The following is a 20,807-nucleotide window of genomic DNA, read 5'->3' as shown; positions in this document are numbered from 1 at the left end:
CCGGTCCTCAAAGATAAAAAGAAATGACACTTATACTACTCTCTACTTACCATCTCTTCCTTCAGTCATATTTAGCATGAGTGATTGATTGATGTGTCACTTTTTTGTTTAGTTACTTTGGACTATATAACCATGCTTCCCAAACCCTGGTCGCTTTCATAGCATGTGTGCGTGTGAGAGAATATTGAATTTAGGCCCAAGGCCAAGCACTGGGACCTATGATGTCATTCAGCGCTGAAACAGAAATTGAGAGTAAAAGGTTTGAAAGGTGTAACAGGAGGAAAACCTCAAAGCAGTTGCACTATGAATCAATTGTTAAGAGAGGGTTGAGGAAAGTAAGATGGAAGAAAGAGAATATGAGAGGAGGTACAGTAAAAGGAATGAAAGGGGTTGCAGCTAGGGGCCGAAGCAACGCTGCATAGAGCCTGAAGTAATGCCTACAGTGCACTGATGACACTATCTCCCTACAGGATTCATAACATATTCCCCATTGCCTTCTGCATTCCTGGTTTTTGGAAATCCTGGCCTAAATTTATGCTTAAAACACACTCCTTTACAGATGCACTTTTTGTTAGTTTTTATTCTTTTTATATATTTAGACTTTATTTTGTCATTATTAGGTGCTCAGGAATTTTAAATACTTTTCTACAAGTACAGGGCCTATTCAGTTTTAGATTTTAGTCTTGTTTTTTTTTCTCTCTCTTCGTTATTCAGAAATTTTACACCCCTTCCCAAAAGTACAGAGCCTATCCAGTATTTACTCCTTCTCATCAGCACAACAGTCAATTGGTTTCTGATCATTCTTACCAATCTCCCTCAAAACTTTGGAACTTACCGCCTCTCGATTGTTTCTAAGGCTATCAAGAGATATCTTGCATAAATCCTCCTTAGATTAGGTTGGACTTGTATTACTGTTTAGGTATTTTGGTCTAACCCAAAGCAAGGCTCAAGTATGTCAGTGAAGGTAATATGATTGGAAACTGTGTATGACAAAATTTTGAAATACCCTTAAATTATTTTATCATTTGACAGCGCTGTCATTATCATTGTTGTCACTACAACTCGGTAATATTTATGAAATTTCAAATGGACAAGACATTTTCAACATTTTTAATGAATGCTTGCATGAATAGTCTGACGTTTTGGATGAAATCGTGTCGTTTTGAACTAAAGGCTGGCAGAACAAGCAACTTGTGCCTTTTCTAACCCTCTCAAGTTTTCTTCGTTTCCCCATATTGCTTTCCAACTTTTTAAACTTTGTTTTGCATCAGTTGACATGCCCAGTTCAAAAATACATCTTTCAAATCAGCCTATGCAAGGTCTGATCCATGAAAATCATTATCACTAATTATTTTATATCATTTAAGAATTTCACTTTTTACTGTACTTGCCAGTAACAATAACAGTTGAAATCTTGACATTCTAGTGCATATAAATTTAGTACATAGGAAACATGTTCACTTGTCGATTATCGAGGTTTGACACAAGATATAACCAGTTCTTACACTCCAGGGTAATAAAGAGAAGTCTTGGAAGGTGGAGAACTTCAACATAATTACACAGTGGACTTTCTTTATAGTCTTTTGAAGGACCCAGTTACTTTGCATTTTTTTACAAAGACAAGATAGGATTTGGGACTTAGAATTATTTGTCCTACCACTCCAGTGGCTGTTTGAAGCCTTATTTAACTTTGGACCACTGAAGTCCTTATACCAGAAGAGTATCTTGCCAGAAATATTTGAAATGGGGAATTTCAGTTTGGCAACATGTATCATGCTTGTCACAGTGCTTGGTTGCATCAAGATACATTGCATGAATCTTGCAGTAAAGATTGCCTAAGGCTGGTACTTCATTTCCATCAACGACCAAGGTACTTTGATGGTGGTCATGTGCTGTTTAATACTGCTCACTGATTTAGATCTTTTGTATTTCATGAAGAGATTTGTTGCAAGTAATTATTGTTCAGGGGTCAGATCAGGTCATCTAACTGATACATTTTCTTCATACATCGGTCAATACCTTTGGGGTAAATATTTGTCATGGTTGACAGTCTGGTAGAGGACAGCTTTCACTTAAAAGGAAAAACGTAGTGATTGACGTTTAAGAAATACATTCTGTCATATTAAGATGATACTCAAGAAGGAGAAATATGTGAAGTAGATGGCTGCAGAACTGATACAGGTGGCTAGAAATTGGAGAGATTAGATGATTCCATGACTGTCGAAGTCTCGGTATACATTAAACACTGGTGATTAACACCTTTTTAGAAATTTGTCTTGTGCCTCTTCCTTTACTTTTTTTTTTAAATACCACAAAGTAAGCCTCCTCTGAAGTTATTGTCTTTTGACTTCATACAGAAGGACATCATTACGTCATATCCGCTCAGACTCTGAGCCCTATTACAGACAAACTACTGTGTTTAAATTTGCAGTTAGTCGACCCTTGTGATGTACAAGCATGTGATTGGAAGCTGCTCCATGACTGGCTGCTGGACCTGACGGTTAAACCAGGGTTTGGCAGCAGAGCTTGGCACTCGCTGTGCCATCAAGTGTGCCATGAATGACTCGCTGTAGACAGCACTCAGTCAAGCAACTTCACTGGTAGGTAATGTACACTGCAACTTAATAAGGAATTGTAGACCAATCTACTGCCTTATACTACAGCCAACAAGAGTGCTCAAATTGAAAACAGTAATCCAGACTTCTGCCTGCTCAAAAAATAGGACCACTGCTCGCACATTCTTATTCCACGCCAAAGGTTGATCAGTGTTTTTAATGTCTGGATGTTTCAAATAATGGCGCCACAGTAATTCTAATGTCTAATTACAAGAAAGACTATTTTACTTTGGGAGTCAAATACCTTGTGAATTGCACCAAGGACAAATTTGTAGACAAGGTCCTGCTTTCCATTTTTTACATATCTGTTCCACTTGGTTTCCTCCTACCAAGCTATTCAGCTTACTTAATTTTCTTACAGGCTGCTCTACGAGCAAAAGCCCATGCTGGCACAAAGCCACCTTAATCAAAAACAACAAGAAGCTTACTTAACTTGACCTTGCTCCAGTTTTCACCTCTCACTTGAGAGCAAATCACATGAGCCATACAGGTATATGAATGTCTTGTGTAGGCACGTCAAACAACTTTATAAAATAGACAGTAGTGTGCAAAGACTGTTACACATCCATATGCCCATTACCAACCTTGCCTAGACAGTCTAAGAAAAATGGAAGTGGAAAAAGGGGGGTTACCTACCCCCATAAGGGAAGCAATAGCCCATCTCGTACAAAAGATTGGGTTAGAATGCTTGACAAGAGTAGTGCTGGGGAGTTAGTTAGTGTTAATTAGGATTTAAAAATACTTGGACCTCAAGGGGAACTCGTAATACAAATAAGCAAATTGTGAATAGTGTGGAGAGTGCCTGAGACCGAAAATCTCGAACATGGCAAAATGGTTTAGACAAATGGCAAGACGAAGAGAGTAGTCAGTCAGGATAGTGGTAGTCATGAAACCAACAGGACAAATACCAATGGGAAAGCCCAACAAATCATGAAGAAAGGGCACATGGAGATTAGATATTCGACAGTAATGTGGTGAGAGCTCACTTTATCTCTGGTGAAACGAGCTCACTTTGTGTCAAACTCTGTAAAGGAAAACCCTGACGCAAAATCATTGACAATGGTCATAAGTTTTCTTTACGCTGATAATTATCCATTTTTAAACTTGAACAGTTCTGAAAGTGGGAGAAAAATTTTTTTTATAACCCAAATTACTTTTCAGTTCAGCATATAAATGCCAGCGCCAAGTGGATAATGAAATATTTATAGAAATAACATTTTTTCTATTATATCAAATACATATATCGAAACCTATATAATGACTAATCTATTCAAAATCAAAAACTTGTTTCACCAAAGTTTTACATGTGAAAATTTGCAAGCAAAAATTTTCCCTAAAGTTACTGGTACGCATACCACTAACCTTCGAGAGGAAGAGAAACGAGAATTTATTTACGTCGGCACTCTCGGTAAATCGATCGCTGCCTGACGTAAACAGCATACGTACGCCAATATGAAAATAAAACACTTTGACATTCCTAAGAATAAAATACATATATAATGGATGGGAAAAAAAATCACATATACCTCTGGAGACAGGTGTGGTTTTGTCTCCCAACAAAAGCATCAGAGAGAGAGAGAGAGAGAGAGAGAAAAGCTAACCGATTGGAACCACCGCATAAAGCTCACAGTTGCTTGGCAAAGGCAAAAATACATATACATCATCTATAAAGACACAAGAAATGCAAGCTTACCAATGTAAGTAATAACCGTCTTGTAATATTTACAAGTTGCGTTACGTTTATGTTCATAACAAAAGGACGTAGCACAGCACTGTGAGGCCCCGCACAGTGGGGACAACCTTTTGAAAGAATTACTCTGGCCTTCATGCGCTGCTTTTGACATTTTGTGATGAGTGCAGCGGCAACTGTGAATTTTACACACAATTTTGATAAGGCACATGTTCCTACTACGTACGGACATGAGAGAATTTGCTCAATGCAGCCAAGTACCAATTCGTCAATTTCGTCGTCTTAATTTTACTCACCACAAAAAAATCACTTTGATGATTCAGTTGGTTTGAACAGTCACAAAACAGTTTGAGTCACAGTGAAACATTTATGTATTAAAGTACTTTCTTAAAACTGTACAATCCTTAACTAATCTTCAATTTGAAAGATTCTTCCAGACTTAATCTTTATATAGCATTATACTGTACACTTACAAAATTTACCTAAGATTTAAGTAAAGGGGATGTTGTCATGAAACAGGATTTAAAAATGAAGTACTGAACCCAAAAATCACAAGCTTTTTCCATTAAGTAATCAAAAATCAACAACTGTTCTGACATCTCCAAAAAGAAGCACCTAGACATTAGAAAAGCTTATTGTTAAGGTCTCAATATTCTGCAGTGAAGTTACGACACACGGGGGCCCGGAGGAGACCTGATGTGGTTAGCGCTCCTCCAGTTTGCTGCTGGACGATACTAACCGACGACAGTTGCTCCAGGGTATATTGATAACCGTACAATCTGCAAATGAGTAAAAAAAGGCTGGCTTCTATGCAGATCTGTTTAACCATGGTTCCACTATCGTAGGATAATGCTCTTTATTTAACATTAGGGATCTTCTGGACAGTAGAGGTTCAAATTCCACAGGAAATAAACCTGAAAAGGGAAAGAGTACCACATCAATTCTTGACCTTTACATAACATCAACTGTTCTCCTAACGCTGTGCTTAGCAAAATAACATGTGATATTTTATTTCTGACAAAATAATATTGGCCTATTTTGTTCTTTTATAGACTCTTACTCATAAAAGACTAATGCACTGCTCTTCCAATTAAAAGATGTCAAACTAGAATTGACATAAAATATCAAGTTACCAATACAATGAGTAAAGTCTACGTACGTCCTAAAGGAACTCTACAATCGCCATCACACGTACAAAGTTGCAACTAGCATTCCTCAATATGAGTGAAAAATATAGACAGGACATCGTGTACTGGGATGTACATCTCAAGAGGGTTATCATTTTCAGTTTGCCTTGTGTGGCATTATTTAAACTCTGCTAAAGGTCTTTTGAAGTGTCACTCTGGCCCCAGATGCATGCTTTCAGAATTTTACTCTGCATTCCCTTTGGTTTCTTCTTGTTTAGCTGGTCAACTTCTTTAACTTCATCTTGCTCCAATTTTCACACATTGAAGAACAAATCCATCAGCCCAACATGAGTTCAGAAAAAAACTCAGTGGAAATGATGAGAGATATAGCTAGACCACTGGTAAATAAAAATGTTCCATTTGTCAAGACAACAAAACCTCATCACGAGTACAAAAGGCCTGCGCTATGCAGCAGGAATGTGGTTACTGACAAGGAATAAGAAGTCGATTTAAAAAAGGCAAGACCACAAAATATTAAGATTCGTGGCTGCAGTACAGCGAGGTCATATTACAATTAAGGAACTGATGAAGAGAGGAGTATCATAAGGCTTGAAAACAGACCAAGGTCCATCAGACTGATTTGGTTTGGGCTTATGATGAGAAGGAATTCAGAACAGTTGTCAGGACACCAGTTAGCAGGATGAAGGCCTGTAGGAAGGGCCAGAAAATCATGGAAAAAGGAATATGAAGACCTCAACCTGACAGGAGCTCACGCTGAAAGATAACAGGACAAAGGAGAGACTCATTTCATGCCTATCATCATGAAGGGAAAAGATGTCCTGTCATTTATGATAATTTTGGCAAACAACTGGTTTAATATCTGGCATAATTTTCATATAAATATTTGAATCTAAAAATAAACAAGTCAAATCCTTCAATGCAAAGTATAAATGCATAACTTCATATACAAGTTACTGGTTTTTGCCGCTCTTCAAACATTTCTACCTATAACACAATGCAACTGCATTGCTCAAACTGACATCACACAAGCTGGAAAACATTCACAAAACACTCACAGCCCCTCCCTCAATTCAAGATGCATAATGGAAGCTACAACCTAGTTTTGTATGACATGCAACAATTGCCATAATTAGTGGCAACTTTTGCAACCTTAATATGACAGACACAAACAGGAAAAATTACTTAATTACAGCAACAAAAATCTTATATTTACAATGACAGAAGAGTTCTACAATAATATACAATGAACTGATCAACTGAAAAATTAGCTTTATGAAAAAAAAAATTTTGTATAATTAAGCTTTCAGAAGCAAAGGCCTGGCATTGCGAGCCTTATACCATTACTGAAGCTTTGCTTGATATGCCTGCAAACTACAAGGAATCGACCATCAACAAAGTGCTGCCTGAAAACTTGACAGTCTCATTCCCCCAAAATATAATCTCTGAATGCAGTACTTATTATAATGAATTATAGTTCCCACACCACCTGGAACCTTTTCAGGAACTGAATACTATTCCCAGAACTTCAACAAAACTGCAAATCTACTGAAGACATATGCTCACATGTTCGAATTAATATAAAAAGTTTGTGGATATACATATTTGTGTACATAAAAAGACCTTGGTAATTCCCAATGCAAGATTTTGAGAAAGCAATATAGCCTTACAATATTTCCAAGTGATATTACCATATAAAAATATACAACTAATTATGACCTCCTAAGCAATATGTACAAAATTACCACGTCAAGATGTTAACAGATGAAGACCCTGTCTATTTCAAAACAGTTGAAAGCTGTTGAAAGAAATTTCTTTAGAAGTGTCTGCTGGTTGTTATTTTGCTTTCAAAGGTAATCATCTTTTCCAAGTGGGAACCAAAACAATAGGCAACCAAATTCCAATACAAGCGGCCAAATTAAAACGCGAATGCAAGACAATGGTAAAGAAGAATAGAGGCTACACAAAGTTATAACAAATGACATTTAAATGACAAACCATTTTAACCTGAATCCCCTTAAATCAAGGATTCTTTGTGGCAAGTTTGATTGAAACTGATATGGTGGTTCTGGAATTAACCAAGGATACTTTGTGACATGTTTGATTGAAATTGATACAGGGGTTTAGGAATTAAACTAGGATTCTTTGTGGCAAGTTTGACTGAAATTGATATGGGGGTTTTGGAATTAACCAAGGATTCTTTGTGACAAGTTTGATTAAAACTGATATGGGGGTTTTGGAATTAACCAAGGATGCTTTGTGGCAAGTTTAATTAAAACTAATACAGTGGTTCTGGCTGGAATTAACCAAGGATGCTTTGTGACAAGTTTAATTGAAATTGATATGGGGGTTTTGGAATTAACCAAAGATGCTTTGTGGCAAGTTTAATTGAAGGTGATAGAGTGGTTCTGGAATTAACCAAGGATGCTTTGTGATAAGCTTAACTGAAACTGATACAGTGTTCTGGAATTAACCAAAGATGCTGTGTGGCAAGTTTCACTGAAAGGATACTGTGGTTCTGGAATTAACCAAGGATGCTTTGTGGTAAGCTTAACTGAAACTGATAGTGGTTCTGGAATTAACCAAAGATGCTGTGTGGCAAGTTTAACTGAAAGTGATACAGTGGTTCTGGAATTAACCAAGGATGCTTTGTGCCAAGTTTAAATGAAAGTGATACAGTGGTTCTGGAATTAACCAAGGATGCTTTGTGCCAACTTTAACTGAAAGTGATACAGTGGTTCTGGAATTAACCAAGGATGCTTTGTGCCAACTTTAACTGAAAGTGATACAGTGGTTCTGGAATTAACCAAGGATGCTTTGTGCCAAGTTTAACTGAAAGTGATACAGTGGTTCTGGAATTAACCATGGATGCTTTGTGGTAAGCTGAGCTGAAACTGATACAGTGGTTCTGGAATTAACCAAGGATGCTTTGTGGCAAGTTTAACTGAAAGTGATACAGTGGTTCTGGAATTAACCAAAGATGCTGTGTGGCAAGTTTAACTGAAAGTGATACAGTGGTTCTGGAATTAACCAAGGATGCTTTGTGCCAAGTTTAACTGAAAGTGATACAGTGGTTCTGGAATTAACCAAGGATGCTTTGTGCCAACTTTAACTGAAAGTGATACAGTGGTTCTGGAATTAACCAAGGATGCTTTGTGCCAAGTTTAACTGAAAGTGATACAGTGGTTCTGGAATTAACCATGGATGCTTTGTGGTAAGCTGAGCTGAAACTGATACAGTGGTTCTGGAATTAACCAAGGATGCTTTGTGGCAAGTTTAATTGAAGGTGATACAGTGGTTCTGGAATTAACCAAAGATGCTTTGTGGCAATTTTAACTGAGATACAGTGGTTCTGGAATTAACCAAGGACGCTTTGTGGCAAGTTTCACCGAAACTGATAAGTGGTTTTGGAGTTGGAGGAGTCAAAAATTTAAAACTTTTACACCAGAATGAAAGAGATATACTGAAAGATACCAGTCATACTTTTATCAGAGGCAAACCTAAAAAAAAATATTGAAAAGCCGTACCAGTTTTAAGATGCCCAAGCAGCAAGTTCGGCCATATCGTCATCCTCTTCCTGTTTCTTCTGCTTGGCAGGCTGACTTGGCACGGCTGTGGGTACATCTGGGAGTTCGTCTGTCACGGCGCCACCCGTCTCCAGGAGCTTTTCGTCTAGAGCCTCCTGTTCGAGTTCCTCTAGCTCGGCCAAGAGATCATCCTGAAAAAGAATATATATGTACTTGTGTTTGTGCTGCATTAATGTATGATAATCAGTTTTCTTATTTTCCTAGAGAATGATTCTCTTCCTTGCCTACTGTGAATATTAAAATTATCAAATATTAAAATGATCAAACCTAAATTAAACATATTTAAAAAGTTTGCTTGTTCAATAAACAACAACTTGAAGTGGCATTTGATTCGTGATGACATAAAACTGCAAAGAAAATGAAATCAACATGAAATATGAACTTGTACTGTGTATAGAAGAATGAGACCATTCCCTTACAAGCACGCTTCTGCTTATGACTGAGATGAATTTGCTTGGTTTGAGATTAATCAGCTTTAACCTAGCTATTGTGTCACAGTGACAGGTAAATAGCTATATCAAAGGATTGTTCTCAACCTTTTTGGATTCCTGCAATGGGACATGACTGGTCTGTGGCAAAAATTACACATGGGCTTAGCAATGTATATTCTGAATGCTCCCTTTCAAGTGACTTTCATAGTACCAAAGCTGAATGGGTAGACTTAATCATAGTATGTTAAGAACAAAAAAAAAAAAAAAAAAAAAACTAAAACATCAAAATGATGAGTTGAAAGTTCACTGAAGAGTATTCTACTGATGACATATATTTTTGTCACAGACATCAGAATCCCAATGGGTTAAGTGTAGGCAAACACTGCAGTAAGATATAAGTCTAAGACAAAGTTTGTAACGAGAGCAAAGGTGACCAACTACCTTTAATACAAAATATACAAATTTATATTACTGTACTGTCCCTTTCTTTCCTACATAAAGTACGAACTTATTACTTAGCTTTCAAAACTCGTAATCTCTCTTCGAATACATAGACGCGAAAGCAAGTTCAGTCATTTTTAAATAATCACTATAAGCACAAAAAAAAAAAAACAAGAACACTATTGTAATTCCCGTATACAAAGCATCACATTAACCCTTAGGAAACTTATCGTACAACTGCACTCTGAACCAAACCGTACCTCATCCACATCATCACCAAACGCAACGGGATTGGAAATAGCCTCGGAAATTTCTTTCGCCAGATCCTGCTGCTCAGCAATGTCATCCATCATGTCATGGACTTTATCAACATCCCTGAAAAAAAAGGAATCAAATGTTAATCTTATGCAAATCATTTCTCCACATGTAACAATACAGTGGAACTTGGACTGCAACAAAAACCTTAATTTGTAGTTTTGCCGATACACTGAAATTCTCTTTTCATACGTCAAAATGCTCAATGGTATCATTATTATTATTATTATTATTATTATTATTATTATTATTATTATTCAGGAGATGACTCCGATTCATATGGAACATGCCCACAGGGGCCACTGACTTGAAATTCAAGCTTCCAAAGAATGTGGTGTTCATTAGGAAGTAGAGGTTCTGATAAACATTTCCAAGTTTGGAAAAACAGGCTAATGTTGATACTCACATGTGTTGATGTGCTGCTTTGAGGGCCTTAGCTGCTTCTCCCATAGTTTGCAATACGTTTGTGTTCGTGTTCGCCGATTCCAGAGCCTCTCGCTGCATTTCAATCGTACTGAGGGTTCCATCAATCTGTTGCAGCTGTTTCTCATAGCGCTTCTTGCGCTTGAGCGCCTGGAGAGCCACTGGAAAGTAAAGACGATATAAACATATGGATTTATTGCAAGATATCCTTGAATATTAATACTTGTAAACAGGAAGACACGAAATACCGCCAAGGCATGGATAAGGACCACGTGAGATCTCTATACTGTGTAATGCTGAAGAAGTAACGTAACTCATTTAATGCCCCTTCGTTCTAGGCAACTACAGCCAAGATGAGTTACGTGCGCACAGACAAAATATTAATCAAAGTGAAATACTCCCAGACTAAGGTATACACACTTCACTTTCCTTTATCCTTCCAAAATTTCACCTTACACAATCAAGCTGAAACTACAAATATGGTTGAACCTCTATCAGTTTTGATGCAACACTAATGTAGACTCAGTTATTTTGTCTGTATAAAAAGTTACCTGACAGTTCTTCCCCCCCTGGATCCTTATCAGTATCAACAAAATGCACCTTGCTAGGGTAGAATAACATCAATTATACTCTACATATAAGTAAAGAATTTCTACAAAAAATTGCCACAACTTTACAAAACATTTTCTCATAAGTGTTCAACAAAGGTCTGTTTGAACAGACAATTCTTGAAGCACATATTTTCAACAAAAATTTTCATAAGAATATTTTCACAGCAAGAAGAACTTCCTATTTGTCCAATGAATTCCATTTGGGTACTTAATGCGTGGGAAGTCAGAATTTTGTACTTTCTCAGTCCATTTACTCAATACAGTATTGTGTGTGCAGTTGCATGAACAAAAAATTATTATACTAGAAGATGGAAACCTGGTTTCACCAGACAAAGTCGCTAAAATAAGGAAAATTAATATGTACTATTATTACGCAGTTCCTCAACGACTAACTCTTCAAAATTCCTGTTCAGAATATGCAAGTGACTTGAAACTGTTTTCAAACATTCACATAAAAAATGTATGATTCAGTTGCCTTAGTATTCCTTAACTTATATCAAAAGTAATGTATCAAATTAGAAAACTTATTCAAGAAAAAAATGTATCATTCAGTTGCCTCAATATTCCCCAACTTATATCAAAAGTAATATGTCAAATTAGAAAACTTATTCAAGACAAAAATGTATCATTCAGTTGCCTTAATATTCCTCAACTCATATCGAAATGAATATATCAAATTAGAAAACTTATTCCAGAAAGTCATCACATCTAGTGCACAATGAAGTAACTGTACAGAAAGGTTAAACCATCAAAGGTCATTTACAAGCCAATGAAAATTTTTCTTAAGTATAACAGGAAATTAACTTATCAATGCAAGACAGTCTCATTGTCTTGGTGGTCTACGCACACACACAAGCTGCAACAAACACGAAGAAGTGCGAGCCCAACTTTTGGAAGAGCTCAGTGAGCTCCTGCCGAATACTCATGCACCAACGTAATTTCTTCTTGATAATGAAAGATACTGTGACAGCCATACCTGCCCAGAATAAGCTTTGTAACTGTGTGAAGAGAAACATATACAAATATGTCAACAAGCTTTGTCACTGTACACAGAGAAAGACAAGCAAGGAGAGAGAGAATGTAATGAACACCTCTTCTTAATAATTATCATTCAGACTGTGAACACATTGCGAGTACACACAACCTACACTAGCTACACCTGCTCCTGAAGAACACAGGATATCCACACAGGAAAAGATATGAATAAGTGTGAAGAGATAAAAAAACTACGGTTCAAGCGAAAATAAAAATATTACAGACCACACCAGCAAACATACAGTACTCTAAGTACAAACAAAAGAGAGAGTGAAAAACAAATCAGAAATGCCAAAAACGTACACGGTAGTCACTAAAGGCAGTAGCATAAGTTTCCGATCAAAATCAAGCTTGGGCAAAACACCCAAGAAAAAATCTTCCAACAAGGATCAAATCAATAATCATCATTAGGAAAAACGGCACCTACAACTTGGGACAATTTCGCCTACTGCTGCTAATCTCCGGAATGCAAAAATAAGGTTCCAACAGTGACACAACACGTTCTCTCTCTCAGGCATGCAAGTACAGTTATCAAATCACAGGACATGATAGAGTGGGTGCATGACACAAGACAGACTAATCAATAAAGACTGTTTCGCTCGAGTTCCACCCCACGTCTCCATTGACCACTACCACCTCAGGTGGAAGTGTTAACAACTGCATGTTTTCCACCTTATTTTCCAGAAAAGAACCGTCACAAAATACTACCCACATGGGAGGCCCAAAACAATTATAAACAAGTTACTAGCTATCGTAAGCCCAGTTTGCACAATAACGGTACACTATTCTAAATTTTTTCCGTATCACTTGAAAGAAATTTCATTAAACAGCCTCAAGGCAGCAGATTTAAAAAAAAAAATCCCAGACTCTCAGAATAAAGTTCCCCATTACCTGTAAATGAATCATACACACAAAAGTAAAAATTAGAGTGTACGGAGTACCATATTTCTAAAAGAGGTTATTACACAGAAAGAGCAGACTTAAGTACACAAATATAATTGGAAAGTGCATTTCAAGGTGACTGAACATATCATTTACAGAAGATCCCAAGACAGTATATAGATAAAAATTAAGATTCACATACAAATGTGATTTTTTGAAAAGGTGATATAAATCAGCAACAGCACAAGTTGTGAATTTAATGAAATGGCTAGATAATGTACGCTATACACCCATTTCTTACTTCGTAGAAGTACGTGGCAGATTTCTAAAAACAAAATGGATGAAACTATTTTCATTTTGAGTGTTCAAGCAAAGCATATATGGCAGGTACTCACTGTCAATAATTAGCGGGGTGCTACTTTTCCATAAATACCAGTAAAAACTCACAAGTTTTCCAGTACTTCAAGACAAATGTTTACATTTTTCTTTGACTCAATTTGAAGTCTGGTAGGGCAGGAAACTTAATATTGTCATCTATCCCAAGTCAAAATGAGAAAATGAAGAGCCCAGCCCCCCACTTAAAAAGCAGAGACCCGAATTTTGAGAAATAGAGCTGTAGAAATCTAAAAGAAAAAAAAAAAAAAACATAAGCAACATAAAGCTACATAGCTGGATAATTATCTACCACACATAAAATCCACAACTCATGCTGTCAACGTACGATAGCTACAGAATGTTCTTACGTCACTCATTCGATAGTCATTCACCGTCAAGTGAACGCTGTGCTGCAACTGTCGAGCAAAGCTCACTCACCTGCAACGTCTGGTAATTTTGAAAAAGGAAGATTGCGGTAATAGATTACTTATGCCAACCCTGCAAGACATAATGCATAAAACAGTGTTCACTTATTGTTTTAAATTGCCAATTGGGTACTGATATTGTTAAATTGCTATATAATTGGTTTTGTTTTCAATTGCCAATCCTGCAAGACATACAAGCACAGTTTCAAAACAGTGTTCACTTATTGTTTTCAATTTCGAATCCTGCGAGACGTAACGCAGTTTCAAAACAGTGTTCGTTTATTGTTTTACTAAACTGCTACTCCAGACGCCATAAACCAGTCTGTCTGTGGAATTATGTTTTGAGTGCGTAAAACTTGTCAACTCTTCCCTTTTTATTCTTGTTTTAATCAGTCTAGTTTATATTTTATTTAATGAGATTCAGTCTAGTTTATAGTTTATTTAAAGAGTATCAGTAACAATACTACAGTGACAGTGGTTTAGGTACAAAATTCCTCAAAAGGGAACTTCTTATTTCTTTTACTGTAACAGAATCCTATAAAATATAGTCTAACAGCAATCCAAAAACTCACCAAAGCCATTTTAATTCAAACAAAATTAGGTTTCAATTCAGTACATGAAATAAATTAAGGGGATGTGGCGTCCTGTTGTTGGAAACAGAGACCACACTGACTAAGATGGTTTGGGCATGATAAAAAGTTGGTCAGCAAAACAGTAGATAACAAAACCTGTAGGAAGACCCAGGAAATCGGGAAGAGGGACAGACGAAGACCTAGACTTGATAAGATTTTAGGCAGAGAAGGGCAGAGAGAACTCGTTTCACGTCTAACTCCATAGAGGAAGAGAAGTTTACAATGATGGTATAATGAATATATACATAAACCCTTCAAACACAACTAAATGCCCTTTTCAGTAAGCCCGTTACATTACATCAAATCGTCTCAAAACTGAGCGTACAGTACTGTACAGTTTACATTTCCTACGAATTAATGACATAATCCTCGTCGAAGTTTACCAAAGCACACTTGACCAAATGAAAGACCCTTTTAGCCATATGTTTCTGGCAAAAAAAAAAAAAAGAGCAGTTGCGAGTTCTTCCAAAGGCTAATATACATACCATCAAATCTTTGCATGAACGATCTGAATTTGGTATCTAGGCTGAGACATGGACTTGATTTACCAATACCACTTAAGGTGACAAGCCTTGTTACCTCAACTCCCTACTATAAAAAAAAAATGTGTTCTAATTCTAAACATACCCATTCAAGGGTAATGCCATCAGCACACCTCACATGGTACACTGTAGGCATTACTTTAGGTTCTTTGCAGCATCCCTTTGACCACTGGTTGCAGCCCCTTTCATTCCTTTTATTGTACCTCCGTTCATAGTCTTCCAGCTACTTTCCATAGCTCCTAAAAACTGTTCCATAGCACAACAGCGAGACTTTCTTCCTGTTAAAACGTTTAAAACCTTTTTCTTGCAATTTCCCCTTCGGCACTAAATGACATCAAAGGTCATAGCACTTGGCCTAAATTTTATGTTCCATTCCTGATTCTAAGCATAAGCTCTTGTGATTCACTTGGATTTTCAAGTGATGTTATTTCTCCGACTAGAGAAACCTTATACTGCACTTGCAGTAACAACAATTGCAGAGCAAGAACTCCAAATGTCAATCTTCCTTCTGTGCAAAAATGAACTGTAGGATATAGTCAAATGTCTTACTAATCATCCGCACCAACTTAATTTCTTTGGCAATTGTATTCTGTTCGCCCTCTGATTGAGTGAGTGACCTGTTTGCACTAATAAAAAAGTAATCAAACATTAAGAATGTCTGTTACCATCTTAATCTCGAACCTCACTGTCTTACACTTTCAAGATATGGAGACTCCATAAATCTTATTTCCCATCTACAGCCTTTAGTGTAGGCAGTGCTTTAGGTTAGGTAACTATGTATGAAATTAATTACTTAGTTTATCCATTTTTATCATTTTTACATGGCATCTAGTTTTATCATATTACACGGATGTTTTTATTTTACACTGGCAAACTCAGAAGCGTTTAAACCAGGCATGTTATATGCTGATGCTGTTACTACAATGGCTCAGTTATAGACAACTGTGGCTTCTATTCCTGGAAAACACAATATATACTCTGAGAAAATAAAGCGTATCTGCAATGGCAATATCACTTATACTCACCACCGTTAGGTTACCCTATACCCTTATCCACATCTTTGTGTGGAATGGTATATAAAATTTAGGCCAAAGGCCACGCACTAGGGTCTATGAGGTCATTCAGCGGTGACAGGGAAATTGAGAGTAAAAAGGTTTAAAATTTTAAAGGTGCAACAGGAGGAAAACCTTGCAGTTGCACTATGAAGCAGTTGTTAAGAGAGGGTGGAAAGTATGATGGAAGAAACAGAATATGAATGGAGGTACAGTAAAAGAAATGAAAGGGGGTGCAGCTAGGGGCCAAAGGGAAACTGCAAAAATCCTTAAGTAATGCCTACAGTGCACCATGAGAGGTACACTGATGACAGTACCCCCTACGGGACCAAGTCTTTGTAGAAAACTTTCTTGAGAAGTCAAGTTTAATGGTCATCAACCTCGTCCCAAAGCAAGAGGATTCTGGGGAGAGCCAGGAAAAATCGTAGTTCAGAAGCCTAGGGAAACCGATTAGCATTTGGGCAGAGCATCCTAGGTCATACTTTCTGGGCAGGGTTACTGTATATTTGTTGGGGAGAGTTCTAAAGAAGGGGAAGACTCCCTGCACCAGCACAAGATCCTATGTTCCAGGTATGTTTGGGTTAGGTAAGGCAGTGTCTTTATGGGCGAGGTTTAGGGAGGAGAGAAGAACAGTCTCTGCCAGGCCAGGAAACCACACCATATGTGACGTTAGGTTAGGATCAGCTGTTGGACTGTGATATTTAATCACTTCTTTTGAGTTAACCGTTTTTCCACTAATTTTGGTACTTGAGTTTTTCACCAACGTTATCGTTGGAAAGTCCTTGTTTTAGCTGTCACTCTCCTAAACCCTCAAGCTTTCCCACTAGTAGGCCCAACTTGAATGCTTGCAGGAAAGTGGGTGCTCTCAGTGTTTCTCCAATATTTATGAAACTGTTCAACTTGAATTGTACACCACCCTAACCCTTCCTATGGCATCACGACCCCATAGTCAGGGACTACCAAGTGTTTGCAGTCGTTAAATCTTGAAATGGCCAGAGCTATAGTCCAGTTTTACTTCAAAAAAAGACATGCGGTGAGAAAAACACAAGCTTTACAATAGAATGACTATCATTAGGCTACATAAATAGACTTTGGAACAGACTTCCTGAGGATGTTGTGCTAAAGGAACCTCAAAAGTTCCAGCAAAGAGGCAATGCATTACTACCCTAAAGTAATTCTCCTTGTATTTTATAATTTACTTATTTATTTAATTTTATTTTTTCTTTTCTTTTCTAATAACTGATCTTTCCTTTTGTATTTACTATTTTATCTTCTGTTTCTTCTTTTAAATAAACCATATTCTTTGGAAGCTTGAATTTAGTCAATGGACCCTGTGGGCTTGTTCATATGAATTAGGTTCATCTTCTGAATTAAAATAACAACAACACAGTTTTTTGTAGTTTTGCTGTGTTTTGGCCAGCCTCACTTGGTACACTGCTCTGATGACATGTCATCATCATTTCTCACACCTACAACACTCCATCTGCTCAACATACACACTCATTACATTCAGCCTCATAACAATCCCATTCCCCTAACCACACACCTTCCCATTTTCCACAACCATAGCCCACACAACCCCTGCTATATCCATCACACTGCTCTCCCACACCCTAAGCCAACTATCCATGGCTACCCTTTCTCCATTATCATCTATTCAGAAGAAATGGAACTTTTAATTGATGAAGCTTACGTTTTCACATCTTCTGTTTATCTGTCAGTAGAAACTCAAGATTAGATCAGAGTGTGGGTCCAATTCTGGATCTAATACCCCGAATGACAGTTCTGTTGGCAATAATACCTCTGACTATAAAATTACATCTGCATCGCAATATGATGTATCACAGGACCATGGGCTATTAGACGTCTGTTTCTCTGCAAATTTGTCAATTAACTGGATCATCTGGCTTCAGTATTTTCACCTATGCCTGTTTGCTTGTGTAGCCATATACTGTACAGTACTTTGTCATGTGTGAAACATGTACAGAGCCCTGCAGAAACATATATATGGCAATTCTAAGGAAAAACTCTGTACGGGGATATTGTTTATTAGTGAAATTCGGGTGTAGGTATATATATATGACGTAGCACAGGTGAGATAACTTGAAATTTGCAGAAACAATGAGAGAAATTTACCGTCTTCTGTTCATGTTTTTGTATAGAAAAGCTCCACACGACGCCACATTTAGTAACAGCCCTTCAGGGTGCTAGAGACTTCCAATTTGTTGCAAAATGAAGGTAAATTATTGAATATTACTAGCATGTAAGCGTTTTAGCTTACAATTGCGTTTTTTTACCATTTCAGTCGAATCAAAAACATAAACAAAAGACGGTAAATATCTCACAGTATTTCTGTAAATTTCCCTTAGGTTATTGCATCATAATTGCATCATATACACCCTTTTCTATACTGTTCAGTCAAAAAACTCCCTTAAAGAATATCTCTGTTCAGAGCTCTTCCTTGGAATTACCATATATATATATATAATATATCTATATTGGTTTTTTCATCACAGAAGTAGGTACGCTACTGAGTAACATTGCACTACAATATATAATTCTGCTCTTTAAACAATACTAATTATTGAGGACATATTTTCATTGTTTAAAATCCCCCCCCCCCCATTTCTAATCACAGTAGATAGCAGCACTGCCAAAAATTCATACATACCAGTATCCATGAAATGGGCAGAGCATACCCATAAGCAAGTCTAACTGGCCAGGTTATGCTAGCCAATCCTAGGCAACTAGCCAACTGCTCTCCATGAAAGTAGACAAAGGCAGGCATAACTAGGTCAACCAGAATACTACAATAACCACAACCTGTAGGTTGTTAACCAAACAAATATATTGGAAGGGATATTAGGCTACTTTAAATCTGGCCCTGCCTAACCTGATTTAGGTTAGGCTACGGCACAGGGAGATGTTAAGGATAAAATACATGTTAGGCTACTTATAAAAACGGCGAATTCGTGACCTACAATTCCGACCCCGGGGGGGAAACAAAACTAGAATGAAGCAACCCTCCTTGACCCCACGACCTCTCCCGAAGGTCATCGTCCGGTGTTTGGGGCACGGACCCTGCCGGGAGGGTCGCAGGAGACACCTGACCCAGCCTAACCTACGCCTGGGGGGGAAACACGACGACGGCAGCCCGCCGCCGACGTCTAACGAAGCGAGGGAATGCCAAAGGGGAGACGAAAGGGAGTGCTCACCCCTCTTATTTTTGGTGCCATTCTGCCTGGCGATGGAGACCTCCTGGTCAATCTTCTTCTCGAGGAAGTCCTGCTTCTTGATCAACATCTCTTCGGTGTCCCGCAGTTTTTGGATGGCTTCCCCGGTCGTGGGGGCTTTTTCGTTCTTGCCTCCGCCGAAAATCTTGCCGAAGATGCTCATTTCCGCGCGTGTGGGATGGACCGGGTCCTCAGGTCGACGGGGGAAGGTTAAATTAGGCGTAATTCTTCAGGCACCTCGAGACGACCGCACACTGGTAAACTCTCTCCACCATCGGATAAACAAACTGCTGCTGGATGATGATGATTTCGGTTATTTTCACCGTGAGAAATTTCTTCGTGGTATTTCCTTATTTCACCTTTCCAAAGTTCTATCACATCTATTTTTCGATTTCACTGAAATTTTACACCGATAATGATATCCAACGTCACACCTTCACGTCGTCTGTGTCACACGGAGCAAGAGTTATCTGCAGTGAGAATAATGTGATCAGATCTGGCCATGACGTCATGTCGTGACGTCATGGTCAGCCTAACATGACTCACGGCGAGTGAACATAACCTTAGAATGGAATTCACAATAAGAAAAATACTTCGAAGTAACTCTGAAGGCCGTTGTTGTGTTTTCTAGTATTACGAAAGATGCGTCACGATATTATTCAGGCTTTGACGGAAAGAGATCGGTCCATTTCGAGCAAATTCCGCTTCGGCCAGAACTTGCCGTAATCTAGTTAATGCCAAAAACCATTTCGTATCAGTAGCATGAGACGATAAATCCCCATAGCCAGATAGACATATGTAAAAGAATGTTACTAATATACTTCACACTTAACGGAGTACTCTACACTGACTAAAATTCACGACGTCAGTGTCTTCTAGACTCCCCTAACCCGCAGAGGATAATCGCAAGAAGTCAGTCTTATGTAGGTCATTGATTTGTCCCCGAGGTCATGTGTTCTAGACAAGTGACTGAACTGGGGGCCCAGCCAAACACGCCCAGCACTTGCCCAGAATTTTATAGTCAGGTTGGGGATTCGAGTTGCACGTGAGAGTGGTGCAGTAACGTCAATGAAGCCAGTAAGTTGCAGGAAATACCCATTCACCCTGAGAGTAGACTAGAATACTTTTGCTATCTTTAAAACCCACTTGAAATTATTTTTTTTGCTCTAGACTCAAACTCCTGACATCATAACCTGAAACAAGTGAGTATCAGAAGATAATACGTGTCGGTCTTATTTATTTTTGTGGGGGGAGGGTGCGTTGAGTCACGATAGATTGATATTTGGAAATAGTTATATAAAACTGATTTTTCAGTCTTGTTATTCGTGATACAGACCTATAGGATTAAGCACTGCAGCAAGGCTCAGTGACGT

The 20,807-nt window shown here is 37.9% G+C and overlaps 1 protein-coding gene across 1 annotated transcript; it reads right to left on the bottom strand.

Moving 5' to 3' along the window:
• Positions 1 to 3,822: 3,822 nt before the first annotated feature.
• LOC136830320 (charged multivesicular body protein 4b-like) lies at positions 3,823 to 20,504 on the bottom strand. The gene is made up of 5 exons (XM_067089744.1): positions 19,417 to 20,504; positions 10,631 to 10,808; positions 10,170 to 10,284; positions 8,978 to 9,168; positions 3,823 to 5,219 (listed from the first exon to the last, which is right to left on the bottom strand). Exons 1-4 carry the CDS (start codon positions 19,595 to 19,597, stop codon positions 8,983 to 8,985), a joined length of 660 nt encoding a protein of 219 aa, XP_066945845.1. The 5' UTR covers positions 19,598 to 20,504; the 3' UTR covers positions 3,823 to 5,219; positions 8,978 to 8,982.
• Positions 20,505 to 20,807: the final 303 nt, after the last annotated feature.

The sequence above is a fragment of the Macrobrachium rosenbergii genome, chromosome 46 (genome assembly GCF_040412425.1).
Source record: "Macrobrachium rosenbergii isolate ZJJX-2024 chromosome 46, ASM4041242v1, whole genome shotgun sequence".
Lineage (NCBI taxonomy): Eukaryota > Metazoa > Arthropoda > Malacostraca > Decapoda > Palaemonidae > Macrobrachium > Macrobrachium rosenbergii.
This window is presented reverse-complemented; position numbering and strand designations above follow the sequence as displayed.

What these genes read in the sequence shown, in the direction of transcription:
- LOC136830320 (XM_067089744.1), bottom strand. Translation starts at nt 19,597, where the DNA reads ATGAGCATCTTCGGCAAGATTTTCGGCGGAGGCAAGAACGAAAAAGCC. An exon ending in TGGCACCAAAAATAAGAGGG is followed by an intron (nt 10,809 to 19,416) that starts GTGAGCACTCCC and finishes TTTACTTTCCAG; the next exon opens with TGGCTCTCCAGGCGCTCAAG. An exon ending in TTGGTGATGATGTGGATGAG is followed by an intron (nt 9,169 to 10,169) that starts GTACGGTTTGGT and finishes ATTCTTTTTCAG; the next exon opens with GATGATCTCTTGGCCGAGCT.